At 45.5% G+C, this 17,882-nt stretch overlaps 1 protein-coding gene across 1 annotated transcript in view; it reads right to left on the bottom strand.

The window, feature by feature from the left end:
• Window positions 1–17,882, bottom strand: part of PKD2 (polycystin 2, transient receptor potential cation channel) — a 239,049-nt gene that overhangs the window by 178,045 nt on the left and 43,122 nt on the right. Inside the window, exon 2 of the mRNA XM_078676197.1 lies at window positions 9,192–9,305. Coding sequence (XP_078532323.1) covers window positions 9,192–9,305 — 114 coding nt within the window. The remainder of the gene's footprint in view (window positions 1–9,191; window positions 9,306–17,882) is intronic.

Genomic DNA, 17,882 nt, shown 5'->3' with positions numbered 1-17,882 from the left:
AGCACCTACCTAAATATTTCAATAACCCTAGTTAACCCGCTGACCACCACCATAACATCTGTGCCTTGTAAAATATTTCTGCTTGCTCCAGACTCTAGAGTAACTCCAGGGTGGTCCATCACCACATTGACATATAGGAGGCGGGTCCATCAACCATCCACATCCACTAACCGGATATCTAACTTAGGAGTCTAATGAGCCCCTAATACTTTGTTCATAGATGCCAATGTGGGAGTCATTCAACATGTGTAGAGTATGACATTTGTTGCCCAGTTTAGTTCCCGGAAATCTTATGCCAGGTTGGCAATCAATAAGCTCCATTGTTTCAGAAAGGCCTTTTCATTCCCTTGGTCTGTTTTTGCCAATTTTCCATACACATTATCCACCATTTACTACCCATCCACATGATGTCAGTGGGAATTATAGACGACCCCTAAGAGGAAAGTATTGATTGTTTTGCTACTAGGAGTAAAACGGATACGATTTTCTCTTTCTCCTTAAAATAGTGAAACCGTAGTCATTCGGCTACTAGAAGAATTACTTAAGGGCACTCAGCAAAGCGGAAGCCTGTAACTATCCCTAAGGTGTAACACTCCCCTCCATAAAATTTTTAACATGGGGCATTCCCTTGTTAAATTTGTCAGGGAACCAATCACCCCACAACCTCTCCAGCATGATGACCCACCTCCTTTTATGACTCATGGCTCCTAATTTAGCTGGAGTTTAATGCCACAGGTAAAATATTTTGGGGGTGAGGGGGGGTTCTTCAGCTGCAAAGTTTTCAGTTGTTGTCAGGATACCCTTTCACGGACGGGCATCTAATGTAACCCCCAGTTGCCTCTCCTTCATGAATGGAATTTTGTGTTCGAGAAGTCTCTGAGTAATCAGCAGAAAATTGACATGGCCCTCGCCATTATACGTGATGAGGAACTTTTCATAGAGAGACAATTCCCTGATTGCTCGATTGTTTTTTCATGTGGTTGTCAAATCAAACTCCGGTCTAAGCTGGTCGAATGACTTCACTGCCCCATCCTTACACAAGCCTCTTATGGTTTTGCAACCTCCTTCCCAATAGCTAAAAAAGCAATATCTATCCTTCCCAGGGAAGAAGTCCACTTAACCCCATAGTGGGCTGAACAGGGCGAGAAGTTAGGTCAACCCCATACGCTGACCAAACCTATCCCATACTCATAGTATCACTCTTGCGTCTTGGGAAAAGTAAAACTTGGTGTCCCTCTGCGACGACCTAGGTGCCCTAGGACCCTCAAGAAGGGGTCCACCAATCAAGGTGCGGTTGATTATACACCAACCTTTGTCTTTGTCTCTCTCTCTCTCTCTCTCTCTCTCTCCTCATTCAGTCGACCAGGTATAAAATATGGGTGGCATAGTCATAGTTTGATAGATTGGGAACTCTTAGTATCCCCTGCGTGGTGCAAGTCAATCATTGCCTCCTACCCATCCTTTCCCTTTTACCTTGAAAATGTATTCAATAAAACTTTGCTGCAAGACGATACCCATCTATTTAACATGGAATTACATTGCCTGAAATAGATACAGAATTTTGTGTAAGATGGGCATCTTTACAGCTACGTGCCCCCACCATGAGAGTAGCTTGTCTTTCCAGCTTTGTAACTCTGCTCTCACTGCGCTTTTTAACTTCTATAGGTTTGCCTCCCTGGTTCTAGTAATGGTAAGGTTAATTCAGTTCCCAAGTATGTGATGATGGAGGAGGACGACTGAAGGGGCCATGCAGATTGCAAAAGGTGAAGGGATTTCTTTCGGAGTTGAAATATTCAGCCCTTGAGACTTGCTCAAGTTTGTTTTGAAACCGGGAATTTTCTGGTATTCTCCAAGTTTACCCATGAGGGGTGGAGTGAAACTGATTAGGTCCACCAACAGAGTAATATGCGGTAGGCAAAAATGGCTATTTTAAACACATCGATCCCGATTTGTATATATTTAGAAAGGCGTTATTGAAAGCCAGGGGCTCCAGCTTGGGAGCAAAGAGCTGGGGCGTCGAGGATACTCTTTTCCCATCTAATTTGCACCCAGAGCAAGAGTTGTCCATTCAGCAGCACCTGGGTCCTAAGAGCGAGGTAGGCAGCCATCACAGACTGCTTAAACTTGCACCCGAGCGAAGTTCTCTCAGAATGTCGTCCATAAAGTCCCAGTCTACCCTGGCAAATGCTTTTTCAACATCCACAGGGAAGAACGGCCTTCCTACTACCATAAATCACAATATCTATAAGGTGGAGGGCTTTCTTTGTATTATATCCTGTTTGACTCCCATGATAAACCTCGCCTGATTACAGTGGAGAATGTCCTCAATCAACTTCTGCAGCTGGAGGGCAGAAACCTTTGTTAAGATTTTAGCATCAATATGAGCAACAAAATCAGTCTGCAGGAGGCACGTATGTCTGGTGGATTTCCTGGCTTTAAAAAATATGGAAATGTGGATTCGGCCATTATGGGAATTACATGACTGTAATCTTCTATTTCATGGAAGACCCTGAGTAATAACAGCAGCAGCTGATGCCCAAAGGTTTTTATAAAACCTTGTTCTAAGTCTGTCAGGGCCTGGTGCTCTTGGGAGATCGAGGCTTGTGATGACCTTGATGATCTGTTATTTCATAACTGGTTGCTATAGGGCATCCCATCATTGGATGATATTTTGGGAATGGAGGCACCTAATAGATAGGATCTCAGAAGGACAGAGTCCGTAAGTTCCTTCTCTAAGGCATCTTGGTAGAATATGTGAAAACACCTAGCCCTGTCCTCCTGTCCACAACACACCACTCCTTGATTATTTCTAACTTCAACTATAGGGTTTCTTGCCTGTTTTGCTCTGCAGAGGTTTGTCAGTAGTTTTCCTAGTTAATTGCTCGCTTCATATTGGTTATCCAGTTTCACTAAAAGGTAGTTTGCCTTTTCTGTCTCTATTTCCCTGATTCGACCCTTTACGGTCGTGAGTTTCCTCCATATTTTCTAGGACTTCATACAGTTAGGTCTATCCTCTGCCTTACCATGTTCTGTTCTCATGCAAAAATGTTGAGTCTCTCATAGCTTATTTAGATGAGCAGCTTAAACATTCCTGGAGCATGGCTTTCAAGGCATCCCTTGCCAATGAGGTAGTACCCTCCCCAATATTATTTTCTACCAAGTAGGACATAATGCTTTGGGATATACTCACAAAGGCAACTTGATCATTTAATAGTAGATCAGTTAAACTCCAGGATCCCCTCCTTCCCACTGAGGTCTGTCACGGTCTCTCTAAGGCAAAAGGAACAAATGATGGAGCAGGTGAGGGCCTGTGATCAGAACAGGTTCTTGAGAAACATCCTCTACCCCAGGAAGCAACCTCTTATCTAGGAGGATGTAGTCTATTCATCTGTACCTCTTGTGGGCTGCTGATTAGTGAAACTTTTCTTTTCCCAGTGGGGGCCTGTACCTTCAGCTGTTAACCAAACCTGATTCTTCCAACTGGGCTTTTCCCAAAGCCGATGATTCTGACGTGCCCCCAGTATTTGCGCTATGTTTTATAAATCCTGCTGCACATAACTTGATTAAGAGCCTAGGTCCGAACGCCCACTCTATAATGGTAAGCACTGTCTGATGCACAAACTGTTCCTGTCCCTAATTAGGACTATAAATGGGAGGTAGCTGTGGGACTGTGATTCATATGCTTTCAAGCTGTCACCCATCTGCTACTTTAATCTTTTTTATGATCTGTAGCGCTAAACCCCTGATTTGAGTCCGATGAGACTTCCCGCCCCTGTTATTTTCGTGCCGCAAATTAGAAGAACTGCTGTGGGAAGCCTTTATCCCAGCGACTTTAGTTCTACTCTGGTTAGGTGGGACTCCTGTAGGAGACCCATGTCATTGTTGAGTAGGGAAAGTTCCCAAAAATATAGTTTTGCTCTTGGATGGGTTCTTCAGTGCCCCTACATTATAAGATGTAACTATAAAGGATGCCATTTCAGACACTTGGACATGATCAGCACTAATACTTAAGGAGACACATTTTAAGGAGCACATGTGTAAGTATAGTGTGGGTAATCATGGTGATCCTGCCCCCAACTATTCAAAAACCAACAAAAATGTTTCTCCTTCGAAATTAAAAAAGCCTATACAGCTAACTAATGAGTACCCTAAGGCTCACTATTTGTGAAGGCTGTGCAAAATAGATATAGAAATTTGGATTTCCTTTAATATCCCGAAAACTACTGAATGATTTACATCAAATAACACTAAGAGTGCTTTCTGGACCAAAGCTACCTTTTTACCAAATTCGGTAATTCCTTCCAGAAGTTTTGGCTGTAGGCATCTCTAAAATAGATGATAAGAGCTCTAATTGGCTGTCAACACTTCAACCAGGAAGATTTGGCAGCCATTTTGGGACTCTACTTCTGTCGATGATCATCTGCTCTGAATATCTGGATGACCAAACCAATGTATGAGATTGGCCCATTCTTGAGCATTGTGGTCATTATGTCCTCCTTGTCATGCATAGTGGTGCGAGCATATCGCAGCATCTCCAGCACCCAGCTCCAGCTCTACTGAAGGACAATTATCCTAAAACACTTGTCTAGAGATACACAGCACTGGCTGCACCAACAAGGGTGGAAAACTAAAGCCGGACACCGAAGAAAGTGTTATCATGCACTGCATTTATTATGATGCATCAGGGCAAACTGAGTGCTGGAGTGTGAGGCAGTGTGCGCCCACCCCCCTACTATATCACTATATCTGGTGGGTGGGGGGAGAGTGGGATGGGGAGCTGTAAGACCTTAACCTCTGGTCTGGGTCAACTCTCTCCCCAGCAGCTCCGCAGTGCCGCAGTAGTGAGACCTCCCCCCGGTGAGGGTTTGCGCCTGCTGCCAGATTTCTGCCTGCCTATGTGCTGCTTCGGCCTTCGCCTGCCCGGCGTCCCCTTCTTGCGATATTGTAATTTCTCTGTCCCGCTTGGTGACTCTTGTATTCACCTAGTTTTAATTTAATTTTCGGACAGTTTTCCCACTTTTGCTGCCCCTGCGGCCCCTCCCCCCGGACAGCCCCCGCCTCCCAGCACTTCGTCCCGCCCCCTCCACTATTTAATGGCGGCCGCTGTGCGGTCGTGCCGAGGACGCACCTCAGGGAAGCCCATCTGCGCCTGTCCGCAACCCGACCACGGCCAGCGCCAGGAACCCTGGATCGATGACCTCCCTCTGCTACAACTCCGCTGCTCTCCTTGCACTCCAAAGGAACAACAACTGCTAAAGAGCTACACCGAACACCACCCACAGCCAGTTATCTTACCTTCACTGCCGACAATCCTTCACCATCGACAGCGCCCCCACTGAACTCATGCCGGATGCCCGTACCACCGAAGCCCTGACGTGCACCCTCCTCAACGTGCGCTCCTTTAACAGACATGCCGTAGAGATCTGGGACCTGCTTGGCACACACTCGCCAGACATCGCCTCCTTCACAGAAACATGGACCAACGCCACCTCTGCCCCGGACATCGCCACCGCCATCCCAGACGGATACAAGATCCAAAGAAAGGACTGCCCCCACCGCCCAGGAGTAGGACTTGCCATCGCACACAAGAGCACCCTCCGACTCTCCACCTCCAGCACCGGCGACCCCCTCTCCAACAAAGAGCACCTACACTTCCAAATCCATACCAGCCCCAGAACCACGCTGCGCGGGACCCTAGTCTACAGACCCCCTGGGCCGCACGCCTCTTCTGCCACCTATATTGCCGACCTCGTCGCACCCCAAGCCATCGTCTCCACGGACTACATCCTCATCGGAGACCTGAACTTCCACCTGGACAACCGCAGCAACCCCGACTCCACCACCCTCCTTGACAACCTCCGACTGAAGCAGATCGTCACCACCCCCATCCACAGAGCCAGACACTCCCTCGACTCCATCTTCGCAGAAGGGACGAACATCCACTTCAGCCACACCACGCAGCCCTTCTTGGCAGATCACCACTGCGTACACTTCACCTTTAACACCACCACAGCCCAGGCCCACCATCAAGGAACTGGAGCAAGAGCACAGAGGAACACCTCAACAGCACCCTCCTCCAAAATCCAAACATGCTTTTTAACCAACAAAAATTGCACTAAAGCGAAACTAGTATCGGGGGGAGTTCACTTAGAGAAGGTGGGCTGCCTTGCCTACCTGGGCATTACTCTTTTTGTTAATATGTCATTGAAGCAACACATCAGTAAGGCGGTTGTTCAGCACAGACCCATAGTTGGAGCCATCTCCAAAGAGCATCGAGCCTCCTTAAGTAAACCTGTGTAGTACCTGCCATTCAGATCTATGAGGCACAGGCACAGGGCTCTGCTCTCTATGGGGTGGACATCGGGGGCTTTGCTAACATCAACAAACTGATTATATCTGAGAATAAGTTTGATAACTATTGCCCTCCTCCCCCCCCCCCCCAGCACTCCATCCTACGCCTTGTCATTGCACATGGGTGTAAAAAGGATAGAAGGTAAAACTAGATTGAGTCCACTATATTGGAAGAGATTGTGGTCTACCCCAGAGATATCTCATTATGCCACTGCCTTAAAGGATGTCATTAAGTCAGACTTCTTTAACAAAATACCCTGGCTCCGGCACATTAAAAAAACACTTCTCTCCATTGACCTTGGCGACTTATGGCCACATTCCTTCAAAGGAGTTTCTGACAAAGCTCTATTGGGCAAAAACAATGTCTGATGATGCCCGGAAAGCTATCAGTGCCAATTTGTCAGGCGAGTTTCTTGATTTTAAGTCCTCCTGCGTCTTTGAGAAGTTTTGGGACATTATCGCTGTGCCAACAGACAGGAAGTGGTGCTTCCAATTTAGAGAGGGAACTTTACAGCTAACATCATTTACCTCTAAATGGCTGGGACCGGAATCCCTGGTTTATCCAGCATGCAACTTCCCTAAGGAAACAGTTCCCCACACCCATTTTGCTTGCCCTTCGTATGCCCGTGTTCACTCCCAGTGGCTATCACCTATTGATAGGGAGCTAGGTACATGAAGGCATAGCATTGCCCTTCGCATACTTAAAACTGACTGCTGGCCGTTATATGCCTGTGCAGTTGGCAAATATCTGGGTGCAATGTGGCTGGTCCGAAGGAAGGCCCTTACCCTTCCCTCGTGACAGCTTCATTCTTTATAACCACTTTATTGCACTGTTCATTTTAGTTTGCTGCTATTTCTTGTGATCGAATGGCCTTTCCGCAACCATATGCAGAATTTTATTTCAATTGCTATTTTTGTGAAAAACTATTTATATACACACTTGTTTTAACGTGAATATTCTTTATGTTATTTTTATCAATTTTAATGCATCTCGTGCATACTTTTATGGCCTTGGCTGCCAAAATAAAGTGATTTTGACTTGAGTGAAAAGCACACCACCCTCAATAGGACTGGGCGACTGTCACAGTAACCTGGAAGGCTCCTGACTAACTGGGTCTAGGTCTGAGGTTTACACTGATGGAGCCAGGCGATGTCCCACTGTATAAACTCAGAACTTCTCTCAATTCTAAACAGCGTGCAGGAATCACAAATGTGCCACGTCTGGAGCACTGCTGATTTTTACGGTGGTGTCCCCATTCTGCCAAACTCTAAATGAGGCCCTTAGTACCTACAAATAAGTTTAAAAGTATCCACATTTTAGTGGCGCTCCCGATCCTCTAAAGAATGGAATTACATTTACAATAGGAGTACATGACACTGTGCATAACATGGCTAGTATGGAGGCAGCCTATAAAATAGCCTCCTACTGGTATTTCACTCTTGCACAAATTCACAGATGGAATAAGGGGCACTCAGGGAAATGTTGGCAGGGCTGTGGGCACTGCCCCAAATTGGCCAGATTCTGGGAGTAGGTCTTCGACGACACTGACTTAGCATTCGACAATACCATACTGCGCTTCTCCGCATATACTATTAGGGTTGTCTAACCCCCTGACTTTCCTGCTGCGATCACTCCGGTGTCGACAGATGGCTCTAGCATTAAATGCAGCTCGCCAAGGGATCCTCGCGCACTGGAGGTCCGAGACAATCCCGGACCATGTTTCATGGTTACAAACAATGGTTTTCTTTAACAATGGAGTGTATGTCCCTCACTGCCAAGAACAGAGCAGACGACTACCCAGATTCATGGGCTACCTTTATCCGAATCCTCTCTGTAGAATTTAGGGAAGTGGCTTGCCCGAAATACCGGCAGATATTGCGCTTGCTCCCCCGAGATGTGAAGAAGTTGCATAGACCTTCCTCTTAGTGTTGGATATAGATACAGGGCCCCTAGGAGCATACCATGGCTCCACGTGCAACTGTTGCATGAATCGGGTGTGGAGGAGTGGGGGTGCAGAGGGAGGGTTATATTGTTTTGTCTTGTCCTTCATACGGTTTCTCTTGCTCTCTTCATCTTTTAATGTTTAAGATGGTCCATGCATCACAGGCGGCTGTGTCATCTACATTGCGTACTCCAATAAACAGAACTGTTCCATAAAAGTATCCACGTTTTAAACAAAAATATATTTTCATTTGGATAAAATGTGCTTTTGACAACCAACTTCTGAAATCAGAGAGCAAATACCCCAACTCCAATATCCTGTCAAGAGAACTAACAATAACTACACACTTTCCATAATAACATACATGTACCTGTCCAACAACAAGAATAACCAAGCATTAGAAACTCGCCTGTGAAATGCTGTTGGCTTAAAGTGTGACAAACAGACAACAAAGTTCTGCAAGTAACGTTCGATCTCTGGTGGGGATGGCGAATCGCGACATTGCCCGAAAATTGAGGTCAGAGGCAACACCCACCCTTAGGGAAAGGCGGAGAGGAATGGACTGGTGGGCGCAACAGGAAAAGCTAATTTACGTGGCAAGGCTTGCCCACAGAAACACTATCAGACATGGGGCAAATAGCTGGACTTGAGTTTTATATGCTTGATCTCTTCCAGATCTATTGTCGTATGTCAGACATTTCACATGGGGTACCAGTGAACTTGCTGCATTGTATTGTGTTTTGTTGATTTAAAAATGAATACAATTGATTATAAAAAAAAGAATCAAAAAGTACAAATCCCAACTGTGCAAGCAAGTACTACAGTACTACCCACATTTGCAACATTTTAAAGGCTAAGAATATTGGCACATTTCATGAGAATGGGAGACATACTTACAAATACAGACGACCAGAAGAAAAAATAAATATGTGATCAACTCTCGTAAAACCGTTTTCAGGTATTTTTCTCTGCTGGTAGTGTTGCCCTGTATTAGTCGAGTACTCCACAGACCTGAAGCAAAGAAAATAAGGTAAATAAGTAAGTTTTGCCTCACAAACTTAGTGGACACAGAACAAGAGTAATCACACAGCTCAGCTTCGATCAGTCTGTTGTGATCATATTTAGAAATAGAATTAATAAAAAAACAACGTTAAAAACAGAATATTAGGGATTCACAAATATACGAATACATATTTTTACCAACAAAAGTAGGTTTTCATCAGATGCATACATTTGGGAAACAAGCAATAGGTTGGGGCAATGGTATGTGGTTAGTTGGTGCTGGAGAACCATTGGTGGAAATCTAGACTGTGGGGTATCAGTTGTCAAGATAGATGGGGATGGTGGGCAAATTTACGTTTTTATTTGTGGTCTTCAAGGCTAGTTCAGGCAAGACATTGTTTTTTTTTTAACTGCTGTAACTAATAACTGGCATATCAAAATGTTCTCAAGAGCATTACTTGGTACTGAGAAATTGGATTTCAAACATCAAGATATCTTTGTCGCTACTTAATTCACATGTATGCAGAATGAGACAAATAGAGGACACGTAGACTCAAGAAATAGAAGTACAAATACTGATTTTATTCTAATTGCCTTATGAGGGAATTCTAGAGATTAAGATGAATTTAGAAAAAAAAACTGAACTACTTTTGGTTGCCAGTACCGCATAAATATAAAAATGGTGCCACTGCTCGAGCAACATTACTTTATTTGACCAAATTTTAAATACCAAATCCAAGACAATGAAAATTACAACAACAACAAAAAAATTAGAGGACAGCGAAGGATGACGGAGCAATGATGGAGTGGATGGGCTAAAGCAACAGTGGCATGCAAAAGCAATGGAATGCGGAGCAGCCCAGTAGCAAATGGCAGTTGCAGGGACCTCCCCCCCAAAAACAGTAATAATAAACCATTGAAATAAAAAAAAAAAATCACAGAGAGGAATAGGTGGGCAATGGAGGAGCGATTTGGAGAAGCAATGAAGTACCGGAGGGAAAGTGTGTTGAAGAAATTGAGAATCACAAAAGAGTTAAAAAGCGAAGTGGCCCAGCTGCAAATGGGAGTTTCCGGGCCCTCAAAAAAACAAAAAAATGAAAACTTGTTTCAAGGACAAGCAAGGGAGTAGAGGTGGGTGGACGAAGGAGAAGCGACTGGTGAGGGGGACTTCAAGGAGGTGGAGCAGCAGATGACAGAGACAGAAAACACACAACCTCTTACTGAATGCGTAACGAAAACTGAAAAAAAAGAAGTTGCCTAAATGTGACCAGTAGAAAGATACCAGTCATATAATGAAAAGGATGGTAAAGACGCGTTATGCTGCACTGCAGGGACAAACGCACGTGGAAGGCAAGCCACTAAATAAGAAACAAGCTATTGAGAACGTCAATAATGTTAACCAAAGGTAAGCATTGGGCTGGCTGTAAATCCACACGGCCACTAAATAAGAAACAAGCTATTGAGAACGTCAATAATGTCAACCAAAGGTAAGCATTGGGCTGGCTGTAAATCCACACCTCAAAAGGATAGCACGGGTCGCAGTTTTAATACAGAAGAAGTTGTAGAATGAGCCATTATGTACTGAAGCTGCCACAAACCAAGACAAAATATCACCATTCCATACAATTGCACCAGTCGCGTGAATCAACCCAACAGTCCTCAATGAGGCAAATACAAATGGTAAACAAGCACTGGCAAAGTCAATAGGTCGCACCTTAAATATGCCTGATGATTATTTTGTTTGCATAAGTTATTGTTTTTGTGTAAATCTTACAGGTTACAAATATGAATTTAACTCAATTATGATGCAATGTGAAGTGTAGAAGTTAATAATTCTAGGTGTTAAGAAACAAATTAACCACACATGGATAATTGTAACATGAGATTAGAAATTGGCACAGGCATACCGACTCCTTGTGGCCGAGCGGTCATCTACTTGGTGCATACTTGTGCTGTGGAATGTAAAATGAGCGCAGACACAAACAGAGGGCATATGGCACAGAGGGTGTGTACATTTAATAAAGATCTGGAGATGCCGTCAGGAAAGATGAATCCGGGAAAGTGGGCCTATTTGATATTTTAAAGGAAGAAGAAAAAAGAAAGGAAATAGCACAGCCTGTCCAAAATAACTGAGAAGTGTCAATATACACAGGGAACAATACAGGCAAATGTGAAGTTGCTGGAACTGCAGAGTGAGTTTGAAAGAGATGTTGGATGTATTGCATTAAAAATGTCTTTAGCGAAAGGAGAGTCTTGGTACCTTCTTGGGGACAAAGTGAGACTGGCAGCAACATAAATAATTTTGTTCAGCAAATCAACAGTGCTGGAAATATGGAGACACAATGGTGCAGGGACTCATCAGAAACACAGTTGAGCACAAGTACAACTCCACATCTTTGTAGCGCCAGGAAGGTGAAGTCTGCACATCAAAGGATGGCAATATAACATAGGTGAAGAAAACAGAAGACTTGATAGTAAGAAGTGCAAATGTCAATCGTAAATCGGCAAAGCGTTAAGATGAAGAGTGAATGTGGACCAGAAGGACAGAAAATAATGGTGAACGTCAGTAGTATCCCAGACCTTCGTGAAGCATGCACGTGGAAGGAACAACGTTAAAAAGTTATGATGATTGAAATCAGGAGAGTGAGTGAGTGAGTGTTGGGATACATGTTTTAGTACATAAAAAAGACAATTGCACCGAGAGAGATGAAAAATGACAGTAACCAAAGCAGGCTGTAAATTATGGAGGAAAAATATGCCACCTGACGGGGATGCAGGTTGAGGGATTATCTAAAACGAAAAGTGAGTGAGCAGAGAAATAGGCATGGGTGGAAACAAGCACCAAAGAGAGAAAAAGTCAAAGCGAAGAGCAGAAGGGGAGGCACACTGGAAATATTTGTAAAGTGAAATGTTTAAAAATCGCGGAAAAGCATTCCGTGGGCATGAAGCACATTAGTGCATACATTTAAAAAAACCCTGTAAAACATGTTGCAAAGGTGCAACACTGTATGGAGCAGGAAACCTGCGAATTGACACAGGGCACATAGGGAACAAGCATTTACAATGCAACGGTTTCGCCTTTGCAAAAGTTAGAGCTATTGGCATTATAAATGACAAACGTTTTATTTATGTGTTGTTTTTGAAAACAGATAAATAAATGGCATTGTCATTTAAAATGCCAATAGCTTAATCTCTCGCAAATGCATGACCTATTGCATCTGCACCCACACACACACACAGAACCACACAGAGCCACACACACCCACGCAACTGGTATAAAACAAAACATTCTGCATATTTGGAAAGAATATATATAATTTTTCTAGATGTGTGTGTATAAGGGTAAAACTAAAAGCAAACGTAACTATAGCAGTACGAACTTTAACAATAATAACACAAATATTACCATGAATAGTAAAAGTTTTACTACTATCACCACAAATACTACTACTCCTACTAATATCAATATTAATTCTTAATAATAATAAAATAATAATACGCTTGGGGGCGTAGAACCCTAGTTTCAAGGTGCTACAAATTCTAATTTTATCTTGTGAAATTATATAAGCCCGCAATATTCTGCATTGCTTAAAACATCAAATATTAAACCCAAGAGGGTTTAATGTAATGCTCAAGAGCGACACAAGTCACAACATTCCAGTCTTTTACTGGAAAATCATAAGTAGAGAAATCTGTGGGACGCGACTGGGTGCGTGACTCAGGCTCTGCAGCCGAGCCAGTAACGATTGCAAAATATGTGCATTAAAGACTGAACGTTCAACGCACACACTTCCTGCTCGGGCATCCTGTAGAGACATCCTCGGAAAGGGCACACGGCGCCCTGGAGGGATGGAGAAGGCTTCCAATGTGTTGCGCCCCTTATCTGCAGAGACCTATTGTGAAGCGCTCTGACGCCTTCGGGTAAAGTCCGTGCTATACAAAAACGCAATAATAAAAATACATAAACACGTATCCTGTGCGCAGACGGGTCCGAGAGGCTTGAAGGCAGGACCAGGCTGCTTCCTTCCCATCGCCTGTGACTTCACTTCCCAAATGTAGCCGAAAGAGGGAGAAAAAAAAACACAGGCCTATTCGGTTAACTGTCCTCTGCCCTTTCTGTGTCACGAGGGAGACAGGGGACCACACTGGAAGGGGCTGCTGTTCTTACCCAGGGTGACGGTGACCCAATGTGGGGCCAACTGGCTGACTGCTCCAGATGGACGGAACCATTAAGGTGAGAGCGTGCAGGGGCCGCTGAGAGGTGCTTAGATCCATGTAGTGGGGGCATACATACGTGGCTTCACAACGTCTTCAATTTAGCTGTCTCTTTCGGGGCTTTGGCTGAAACTTGGTATTTATTTTAAGTTGTGATCAATACTCGTTGTTTCTAAGCGCTTTGTGTTTTCATGCCTACATCTTTGGAGCGCATTTCCTCCACTAGCCAGTAGAATAGTTCACAGTTGAATGCGCCTGCTGCATACATATGTGAATAACATGTTAACGTTAAAACGGAGCCCGGGTCTGTGGTGCACCTATGAGCCCTCCTCTTTGCAAAGCCAGGAAACTGAAATCGCGCAACCCACCCCTGCAAACGACACTTTAAAAATGGCGAAAACAAAACTTAAAATAAAAAAAAAAAACACCGCCCAAATGACGTTCGCAAAGGGGCAGGATGAGTAAAAACCGCCGGAACGCCCACGAATCTGCTCGGGGAATGAGTGACGCATCTCTGTTCCAATGGCTAGACTCCATTTATGGAGCTAGCCAATGGAACAGAGAGGCGGGGCAAAGCCCCAGACTGTTCTCAAAAGATTTCGCCTACGCGAACGCTGCTGCGCAGCGGATCGCCAGGCGAAACCTAAAAAGCTATGGTGGGAGCAGCAGGCACGGGGAGTAGGAGGTAGGAAGAAATAGTACCTCAATCATAACAGGAGCTGTGGATGGGCACTGACAAAGTTGAATCAATCTGTGATTGATCCGTGCTCCACAGAAAGGATCTTAAGTGACGTTTGGCCTGCACTGGCCAATTAAGGAGGCTGCATGGAAGAGTGACATGGAGACAGAAAATAGTAAGCAAGGGGTGGGTTTCCGAGCCTTTTTTGTTAACACTAGTGTCTTGCAATCGAGAGTGCATGCTCTCGCAGGCTTGACCCTAAAAAACACTCCAAAATAAAGTACATCTCTTCCTGGGTTGCTATGCTGGACATCACGGTCACGTGGCTTTAACCAAGCCCAGCATTGCTCGCCACGTCCTTCTCGCACGCATGTTATGGCGATGGTGGATAGGTGGAAACTTTTTTTTTTTTTAAACTCTTTTTATTATATAGAAAGAAAACAAACAATCAAGGCAAAAAGAGCATTACAGTACAGGCGCTTTTTCTGAGCAGGAAGGAAAAGGCAATAGCATCACAGTGCAAGTCAATCAACAAATATCAGAGGGGGGGGCATAATCGGGGGAAAAAGACTCAAGATTTTAGAACATATGAATTAGATCAAATCGTGGAACGTCAGGATCAGGGAGAATGTGAAACATCGGGGACATCAGGAAGGGGTGGAGTGCATATATCTCCTCTGTAGGAGTTCCATTGATTCCAAATTTGTCCCCATTTTTGGGGCCTACCTCGTGCCACATACACCGTCTTCTCTCGAAACATACACCAGTCCATATTTTCCTTCCACACCAAGACCGTCGGCGGGCAGGGGGCGCCCCACAACTGTGCAATGTCTCGTTTAGCAATCATGTTGGCCAGGGTCGCCCATCGCGTCCGAGACACGTCATAGTCATTCGGTTCCCACACATTCAGCAGACACCGCCTAGCTTCCGGTTGTATCTCGACTCCCGTGACCTCTTTCATGACCGCATGCACTCTATTCCAAAATGCAGCAACCTCCGGACATTCCCAGATGATGTGAAGGAAAGTAGCCAGTTGACCACAACCACGGATACATAACCCATCAACAGAATAACCCATTCGAATCAGTCGCGGGCCAGTAACATACACACGGTGCAAGATCTTTAGTTGAACTAGTCGAAGACGAGCCGGTATCGCGACCTCCTTGGGTGAGGAAATCGCGGATTGCCAGTCCTCATCATCTAATAGTAAACCGTCTCTAGTCCACACCTCCCTTAAATGCGTTAACAGGTCAGACCGATCATTAATTAATTTCTTATAAATCAAAGAAATCGTGCTATCGGGCACATATCCGTCAAGTATCCGATCCTCCAACGGGGAAGATTCCGGAATAACGGTCCCAACGGGGAAAACAGAGCCCAACGCGTGACAAATCTGTAAATAGCGAAAAAATTCCCGATCACTCAAATGTAAATGTAAATGTATTTCGATTTATATAGCGCACAAATCACCCAGGGGTCTCAAGGCGCTTGCTTAGGGAACCCGTCCTGGTATTCCCCTGTGAGATACCCCGGCAGGGTATCCACAAGGTGAAAGCCAGGCATCCCGCGGCGAGGGGCCGTAGTGGAGATTAAGCAAGCTATTGTCCAGAGTCGCAGAGTGTGACCCCGTGAGTCGAGTAGGCACCGGAGCGAGAATTGTCGAGTCCGTGGAATTTTTGAGCCCGAGACCCGCCGAGGCGGGGAATCGAACCCTGGTCCACGGCCGATCTCAGCTTCCGGGTCTGCCGCCTCTAACCACTGAGCCACGCTTCTCCACAATTCATATTCTGCCTTCAAGACCTCGAAAGTCTTATTCCTATCCTTAACCCAGAGATCGCCCACTCTACTGATACCAATCATATCCCATTTCTCAAAGCCTTTCGTTCTCCATAAACTTCCCAGCTTGCAAGAATCATACAAGGGGGTAGCTCGGGTCAATCTCCCGCTCCACCCCATTGCCGCATTCGCACAATTCCACACCTGCACGGCGATCTTGGTAGGACCAGTAAGCGTCCGAATTGCAGATTTAGAGTATAGCGCCCTATTATAGTTCCCTCCCGGTAAAAGCCACCTGTCCATCTCAAATGCAAGATCTAAACCCAGACCATACATACCGTGATTGATTGCACTCAATTGAGAGGCCCAATAGTAACGCCTGATAACGGGAAGAGCAATACCGCCGTCATACCAGGGAAGAGTAAGTTTAGGGAGGGCGATACGGGCACGCCCATCCCAAATCAGCTGTCTTTGTAGACTCTCCACTTCCCGGAAGTATTTCGCCGGAACTGCGTCAAACGTATTCTGGAGCGCATATAAAAACCGTGGTAGAGACATCATCTTGAAAAGGGTTGCTCGCCCGAGGGGGGACAGGGGAAGGCCGCGCCAGCCCACCACGTCAGAACGTAACCGTTGTAGCAGAGGGAGTAAATTACGTTCATATCTGGCTACGGGGTCCAAAGTGATAAAAATTCCCAGATATTTGAAACCCTCTTCCGTAACCTGTATTGGACAATCACGCGGCAATGCAGGGGCGCCACCCGCGAGTACGTATATACAAGACTTGGACCAGTTGATCACGAGGCCAGAATTGCATCCGAATGAAATCAACACATCAAACAGCACGTTTAACGACTTTTGGGGCGAAGTGAGGTACAACAGAATATCGTCTGCATAGAGCGATATGCGATCTTCAAACTCAGGGGTCCACTGTATACCTCTCATCGATGGTTCCCAGCGCAACCATGCAGCCAGAGGCTCCAGGGCGAGTGCAAAGAGGAGTGGAGACAACGGACAGCCTTGCCGAGTACCCCTTCCCAGAACTAAGGGACTGGACACTCGACCATTGACCACTACCTGCGCCAACGGAATCTCATAGAGAAGTTTCACCCAGCTAATAAAGCCAGGACCAAAGCCGAATTTCGCTAGAGCGGCCCACAAATACGACCACTCCACAGTGTCAAAAGCCATCGTGGCGTCAAGAGAGACCAAGATGGCCGATTCCAGGAGATATAGGGCTCTCGCGAGAGCGCCGTGTAAGCGTCTCAAATTCAGTGCTCTATTACGGCGCGGGATGAATCCAGACTGGTCCGGGTGAACCAAGTCGCTAATCACTTTGATAAGACAGTTAGCTAATACCTTAGCGAGGATCTTTGGCTCCGCATTGAGGAGCGAAATGGGTCTGTAGGACGTACAACAAGCCCTTGGCTTCCCCTCTTTGTGAATCACTACTATCGATGCAAGACTCTGATCGTAAGGGAGGGAGCCAGTATCTCTCGATTCCATGAACATACCGCGGAGATATGGTGCAATCCTATCCGGACGCAACTTGTATAACTCAATAGGGAGACCGTTGGGACCCATAGCCTTCCCCGAACGAAGAGAGCGTATAGCAATAGCTATCTCATCCACTGAAAGTGGTGCATCTAGCAGCTCCCTGTCTGAGTCCGACAGGCACGGCAGTGAAATATCTCTCAACAACTGGTGGGAATCTTCTTCGGGTCTAACAGAAACTGGAGAACAAACCTCACAAAAATGATCAGCGAAGCACTCACCTATCTCAACCGGGTCAGTCACACGCATTCCATCAGGCCTCTCAATCACCGGAACCACACGACTCGCTCTCTTTTCTGTCCAACCAGGTGATCAACTTCCCAGCCTTGTCCCCCACACCATACAGCCGTCCCTGTCGCTCC

Source organism: Lissotriton helveticus, chromosome 2_1, assembly GCF_964261635.1.
Source record: "Lissotriton helveticus chromosome 2_1, aLisHel1.1, whole genome shotgun sequence".
NCBI classification, from domain to species: Eukaryota; Metazoa; Chordata; class Amphibia; order Caudata; family Salamandridae; genus Lissotriton; species Lissotriton helveticus.
The sequence above is the reverse complement of the archived record's forward strand: the minus strand, read 5'-3'. Positions and strand labels throughout refer to the sequence as shown.